At 38.3% G+C, this 7,532-nt stretch overlaps 1 protein-coding gene across 1 annotated transcript in view; it reads left to right on the top strand.

Moving 5' to 3' along the window:
* The first annotated feature begins 6 nt into the window (after positions 1 to 6).
* The window catches only part of ITFG1 (integrin alpha FG-GAP repeat containing 1), a 216,559-nt gene continuing 209,033 nt past the window's right edge, over positions 7 to 7,532 (top strand). The window contains exons 1-3 of the mRNA XM_004690317.2: positions 7 to 131; positions 1,774 to 1,846; positions 6,714 to 6,859. Of these exons, the coding sequence (XP_004690374.1) occupies positions 6,772 to 6,859 (88 nt within the window). The 5' untranslated portion in view covers positions 7 to 131; positions 1,774 to 1,846; positions 6,714 to 6,771. The remainder of the gene's footprint in view (positions 132 to 1,773; positions 1,847 to 6,713; positions 6,860 to 7,532) is intronic.

Raw genomic sequence — 7,532 nt, 5'->3', positions numbered from 1 at the left:
CGGGCCGGCCCCGGCGCGGGCGCTGCACAACGTCACGGCCGAGCTCTTTGCGGCCGAGGCCTGGGGCACTCTGGCGGCCTTCGGGGACCTCAACTCCGACAAGCAGACGGACCTCTTCGTGCTGCGGGAAAGTCAGTGCTGGCCCGGCCCTCCCTCTGTCCGCTGTCCCTGTGCCACCCCCCCACCCCCCCGGCGTCCCCACACCCTTGGCCGGGCGGACCGTGCGCCCGCCCTTCCCGGTCCTTCTCCCTGGCCCGTCTCTCGCCCTGATCTCCAGCATCCTTGACAGCTTGCTGCCGTTCTCCATCTTTTCCGGTCCCACATCCTGGCCTGACCACCCCACTGAGATCACCTCACTTTAACCCCCAAGCCCTGGAAACACCCAGTGTTTATTAGTCTTTTTGCCCCCCACCTTCGAAGCCGCGGTCCTCACCCACGCACCCCTGGAATAACCTGCCTGCAAAGTCCTTCCTGATCCCCAGGAGTCTCTGTGGCTTGCCTCCACCTTCTCTCCCAAAGCCCTCCCCTCCCTTCCACTCAGCTTTACTTCCTCCAGACGTGCTCCCCCTTTGAACTGGAAAAGGTGCCTCTTGACAGTTTCATCTCCCTGCATTCTCATTTACCTAATTCAACTCCTCCCCACTCCCCTGTGTGGAGGTCCCAGCTTTCTGGGAAGCTACTGTGCCCTCCCCAGGCTCTAAACACTCCCCAAATGGAACCACTGATAGACCCAGTGTCTCCTTAGGAAACGATTCTCGAACTGCAGGTTCTTCTCTCTGCTAAGCAGACTCGACTGACTTCTGACTTTTCCTCACTTTTGTCACCACCATATTCTTCCACATCTGAGCTTGCTTTGCCAGTACATGGTTGTCAAAGTGCTCTGCACTCGAACATCATGAAGTAAACTTTTCAGCAACTCTTGATTCTGGCAGTGAGCAATAGAGAAACTTAGTGTTCTTCAGTACCCACTAGTGCCCAGTAGCCAGGTGCTGTTTAGAGTCAGGACCATGGAGGAAGGAAGCTCTCTAGAAAGCTGGGCTGACAGGATCCCGCCCAGGTTCCATGGGACTCTTGCCAGGATCCCAGAGGCTTGTGAACCATCGATATTTTTCCTGTTTGTATGATTTCTTGAATCCCAAGAAGGGCATCTACCGCCATGCCTATAGCTGCTCATCCAAACTCATACAGGGACTTTATCTTGTGTTTGGTCCATAATTCATTCCAAGGCTCCCCGTGAGCACTCATTGAGCTCAGAGAATGACTCTTATAACCTGGGTGAGATTATTCCATGGGAATCACAAGAGAGGGTCTTGGAGGATTTGGCTTTTTCTGCTTACATGACCATGTCCTTGCTACTAGGCAGATACCTCCAGAAGGCGTCCTTATGTCTCTGCTATGGTGAAGCTATGGGATGAAATAACCTATAAGGCGCTGCATTTTTTAGTTTGGGGAAGATAAGGTTTGACATGTGAGTTAGATTCTTTCCATGATTTTCTAACTCAGCTGATCCGACACCTGACAGAAGCTATTGGCTTCATTTTATCTTGACCAGCTGCATTTTTCCGTGTACATCCTTCCTGGGTTTCCGCTTCTTTGAACATTAAATTTGTGATATACTGTTAGGTGTCCCATTCCATTATAAGTGGTAGCCTTAAGAGGGCAGATGAAATGGAGTAAAATATAAGTTACCTTCTTGAGAACAGTGCCTAGAAAGACTCTTCAGATGTCTTGTAGGAAACATTTTTCTAATTTCCATATGTTCACCTTTTTTAGGAAATGACTTAATCGTCTTTTTGGCAGACCAGAACGTGCCCTATTTTAAACCCAAAGTAAAGGTGTCTTTGAAGTAAGTATAAATGTATTTGTTTCTGTAGAACATTAGTTATTGCTATTATAAAGGATATGTGATATGAAGTGGGATTATTTTTGAAATCATTTATTTGACTATATGGTCTTGTGCCCCAAACCCATTAGCCAGGAAGTGGCAAGTAATTAAGAAAAGTAGTAAAAAATTATTTACTTTAAAAACAGTGTTATAAATCTGAGTTGGAGCTGGTCTGTTCCTGCATAAACACCCTTCACCCCTTACAATCTAACAAGCTTTCCAAATACATTGGGATGATCACTTATCCCAGTGTGCTGTGGGAGCAGCTTGCTCACAGTCTCATTTTGTGGGAGGTATGTAGCTTACAGGAGGGAAAAGGTCAGTGACCTCTGGTCTAATTTTTGTTTGTTGACTGGTGATGGTGAGTTTTTAAAATTGATTTTTTGGAAGGAATTCCAATCAAGCTGATGTTTTTAAGTGTTGAAGTAACAGTTGGTTTGTTTTGTTTTGTTTTGTTTTTTAAATGACTGGCATTGTATAAGACACAGTGACCCCATCATTAGTAAGCCCACAGTTTTGAAGCTGCAAGAAGCAAGGATTGCTTCTATCTGGTTGACAGTGGCAACATCTAGAAAATCATGGCACTTGAGCTTTACCTTAAATAAAATTTAAGTGAAGTATTTCCAGTTTAGGGACACAGTCCTAACAAGATGTGGTATAAAAAACAGCATGTTGTGAAGAGTGGGCAGAAAGATTTGCCTGAGTGAAGGAAGTATGCTCTTTGGAGAGTTACAGTCCAGGAAGGTGACAGGAATGTTCATTAGTATCAGGAAGAATTTGAACTCAACCCCTTAAAAAATAATGGAGAATCCTTACAGGTTCTGATTTAAGGGGAGATGATAACTATTTTAAGTTATTGTTAATCCCATGCAGGACTTGGTGTATGAAAAAAATCAGAGACTACTTAAGAAACTGCTTAAAAAAAGTTTTAAGTCCTCATGTGGGCGAAAAAGTGCTCAATATTTAATTTATACTCACACATATGTTTTAAATTTTGGCTTTGTGTTAGAACACTGAGAGCAAAGTTAAAAATGGATGAACAGGAACTTAAACCCTCTTGAGAAGTGTTCCTGGATACTGGATGTCAGCACATGTAAGGAGGGAGTGAAGCTGATAAATATATATAAGAAATGAACTGCTCACAAGTGTTTTTTTAGGAAGATTAAACATTAAGGAAACTTATGGGATGTAAAGTATTTGGATTTCACAAAGTTAAAAAGAAAAATCCCAGTTTATTTCCCTTTGGTTAATATGTTGTTTTAAATATTTTTAAAATTTAGACACTGTTGTCTTATTTAGTATATTTTTCAAAATAGAAAGCAAATTTTTCACTCCCTTCTCTCACCTATATAGCCACTTTGAAAACTTTTAGCTGTTTCTTCAGGTTTTTACTTACATGGTTTAACATAACTTTTTATCCTATAATTTCTTGAGTTATCTTTGTCTCTGGGATTTTTGTTTTTATTAGCTTAGATAAGGATTTAACATGTTTAATGTATCTCCATAAACTAAATATATATTTTTAGCTGAATCAATACATTGTTTACATTTTGCCTGTCAATTCTATAGACTTCAGAGACAAGCACACAGTATTTTGTTTCTGTATAGTTTCTCCCTTGGGTAAATTAGTGCTTTTTAAAAAGTAAATTACATAGTTTTGGGGCACACACCCTTAATTTATTTTCAGGGAATCCTTTCATTTTTGCTACTCACCTGGTGTGCATTTCTGTTTCCCCATGGAGCATGGAGCTGTCTGCACTCAACCTGAATTCATTCTCTAGGTCAGCTGCAGAGTCACCATTTGTGGACTTTACCTCTGCTCCTCTTTGTTCCTTCTTTATTTCCTGGGCCCTGTTACCATTATATTCTTCCCTTCTTCATTTCCTTCACTGGAGTATGTCCTCGGGCAATTCCTGAGAAAGGATGTGTGTTATAATTGTCCACATCCAAAATCTGTCTTAGTTCTTTGTTAATATTTGGTTCACCTGTAGTTGTCTTGCTTCATGAGTAGCTATTTTAACATCTAATACTATTCTGTCTTCTAGTCCTTCAAATATGACTTGTCTTATTTTGGACATTGGGAGGTATTAGGGTACCTTCTTTAGTGCTATTGCTCTGAAATTTCATGATAATGTGTCTTGGTGTAGATTATTTTTCAGTTAATATGCTGGACACTAGGTGGGCCCATTCAAACTTGTCATTTCTGTTCTTGAAGACATTTTGAAATGTTCTCAGGATACTTCTTTGGCAGTTTTTTCCTGTTTAGAAGTTCCTGTCAATTGTTTATTGGACTGCTTGGGTCTGTCCTTCTAATATTTTTTAGTTTTTTTTTTATTATTATTTCAAAGAGGCTGTCTTTTTGTTCTTTTATTAACAGGCTAGTTTTTAGTTTTGTTGGCTTGTTTGTTTTTTATGGACATATACTTCTCTTATGTCTTCAAGTGTAGTTTTGAGGTTTTCTTTTGTTCCCTCTATTGTCTCTGTTCTTTTGAGATTTATTATTAGTTCTATAATAAATTATTCTATTTATTTTGGTTCTCTATAATATTCTTAGTTTTCTTTAAAAGGACAGTTTATCTATTGACATGTAAAAGTAAGATAGTTAAGGAGCTAGTTAAAGACTGCATGGTGGGACTTGTTTACTAACTCTCTGGGTATGTTCTCCCCTGCCTGGCTTCCTAGGAATGGGGTAAAGCTGGGAGCAAGGGTCTGACTACCCTCTTGCGTAGACTTTCCATTAGACCCTACTTTTAGTCTAAGGGCAAAACCTTATTGTCTTCTATAACTTAAGTCTCTCATACCTGAAAATTCCCAGAAATTAGCTGCTTGCTTGTTTTTTGTTTGTTTGCTTGTTTGTCTGCCTTGTGAGCAAGAAGAGAAGGAACCATGTACCACAGGCAGACTTTCAGTTAAACCTCTTTCCAACTTTGTGCCTCTCTCATGTCATTCACTCCTTCCCAGGACTCCAAACTCAAAGCCCCTCTGAGGCTCTTCAGTGCAACAAACTTTCCTTCTGGATCATTTCTCCCCAGCACTTTTCTCTACTGTTTCCTTGTCCTCTGAGCCAGTTAGTGTCCTCAATTGTGCTTTCCTTTCTGATCACTGTGTGTTTGAGAGTTACACTTTTTAAAGAACAGATCCATTCTCATATCATTTTATTGGGTTCTGTGAAAAAGGATATAAATGCATGTGTAATTTTTACAATAATCTGGGTGATTGTAGGAGTAAAACCATCTAACCCTTTGTAATAGATTCCTATTTGAGAGTACATTTTGCCCCCAAATCATGAATGTAGTTGTTGGTTTTCTGTATGGTTTTTTTTTTTCTATTTCTGTTTTTTTACTCTTCACACTCATCCTCCATCACCCAGTGAAAGCTATATATGACAGTTGGTAGCAAGAGAAAAATATTCTAAGACTGCAATAATCCACCCACCACAAATAAAAACAGAAGCAAACGATAAAACAAGCCCCGCCTGAAACCAGACCTTTGGCATTGCTGCTGAAGCAACGAGGGGGTGGGCAATTGTGAATGTATTTGGACAAATATGTGTAGTATTTAGTATTATATATGTGTGTGCGCGCATATACTTGTGTATCACTATATATACATTTTTGCATATACATATATACATATTCATGTATACATATTTGTACAGTTACTACAAAATAGATGTCCAATTAGTATATTGTTTTTTAAAGAACAGATATTTTTTACATGGAAGATTAAAGTATTGTTGGAATTCTTTGAGGAAAGTGGTATTACCAAAAATCCTCTCTTTCAATGCAAATCAATTTTACAGGTCAATACTGAGTTTGAATTATAGTTATTTCATTTAGTAGCAGTTTAATGCTGGAAGCAATTTACTCACAGTAAGCCTCAAGCTTCCTTGTATGTTCAATGCGAATAACAAAACCTTTTTTGTCAAGTAATGGAACTTAAATTATCAGACAACTTTTAAATACTTGGTAATTTAATATCTGAATGAGATGTAATAAGTTGATGCATTATAGAAAAACTATTATTTTTCTTTGCTTAATCTTTTCAGGATTTTCCTCATTTTCACTTTAAGTAATATTTATGTATCTATATATTTAGAGTCTTTGATGTCATTTAGAAAATGATTATCCATAATCTACTTAGAAACAAGCTTATTTTGCTATTTACTCTAAGTAAAATTAAATATAAATTGAACTTAAGGTCTACTTTTGGTTTGTTCACTTAGACATTACACCAAAACTACACAGTACTTTTTGATTTCCTATGGTTAAGATATATAATTTTATAATTATTACTAAGAATATAAAATTAGGGAAGTATGTTTTGGTAGCTTTTTGTTTTTTGGCAAGGTTTTATGAAAACTTGCTTGCCATTGTGATGTCTTGGAAATAAAATGATTGCTTAGTTTCATTGTAAATTTTGCGTCAGCATTAGAATCCGAAATTAAATATTTTATGAGTAAAATGTTTTAGCTGATGACAATAGTACTCCTTGCTGCTTGGCAGTTGATTAAAACAGTTTTCTTTGTTATAAACATAATCCAAATATTTCTGCATCCTTGACAAAAGAACCAAATGTGCTTAAATGTAAAAATGACTTTTCCCTTGTTATATTTTAGATTTATTTTGTTTCTTAAAATTTATCTCTCTTCATCCTGACTTCTGTTGTACACCAAAGAAGATCTAAACACATGAAGGATGATAAGATGTTAAGAGAGAAAATGAAATTAATCAGTTCTGTGAAACCTTATATTTTGCACAGAAAATCTTTTTGTATGATACAAATATATAAAGGTGCAGCTCGATGTCTTGAAATGTTTTTCTTTTAGGAATCACAGTTCATTGATAACAAGTGTGGTCCCAGGAGATTATGATGGAGATTCACAGATGGATGTGCTTCTCACTTATTTTCCCAAAAATCACGCCAGCAGTGAACTGGGAGCTGTTATCTTCTGGGGACAGAATCAAACATTAGGTGAATTTGTTTTAAGAGTTTTTTTTAGTATTTTTCATTGAATATTAAAAGAAAAATAAGCCTGGCAAATATAACAAAAGTACTGTTATAAAACCATTTTGAAAATGCAGTTCTTGAATGCCAGTAATTATCTGTAAAAACCTCTTAAAAATCACGGTTTCTGATTTTTATCTTTCAACTCAGAATTTATTTGAGGTCAATTCCAGAGAATAAAATTCCCTCTTGCTCCATTAAGGAAGAGAGGCATTTGTAGTAAGGGGTTTTTATAGCTTAGAGAATACTGAGATTATAGAAGAACAAACTCTAAATTGAACCTTTGGAAATAGTCCCCAGTAAGCTTTCAGAGAAGCTGCTGCCCTTTTACTATCATAAGTGGTCAGGCACCTCCCTCGTGGCCTAGGGTTTAGGTCTCAGCACTATCCACCACTGTGGCCTGAGTTGAGTCCTGGCCAGGGAGTGACCCACATGGTGCAGCAGACCTCTCCTGTCTCACCCACCGGTTCCTTTAGCAGTATATTTCAATAAATCTACCTGCTTTTCTCCCTACTGTCTCTGGTGAATTCTCTCAACCCCCACCCATTCCCACATCTCTGGCCTGCACTCCGGTTCTTCTACACAGAAAATTTTTTTAAATGATAAGGTGTGTAATAACTTACTAGAGTGGCACTGCCTG

The sequence above is a fragment of the Condylura cristata genome, unplaced genomic scaffold, assembly GCF_000260355.1.
Source record: "Condylura cristata isolate star-nosed mole 26May11 unplaced genomic scaffold, ConCri1.0 scaffold00028, whole genome shotgun sequence".
Lineage (NCBI taxonomy): Eukaryota > Metazoa > Chordata > Mammalia > Eulipotyphla > Talpidae > Condylura > Condylura cristata.
The sequence above is the reverse complement of the archived record's forward strand: the minus strand, read 5'-3'. Positions and strand labels throughout refer to the sequence as shown.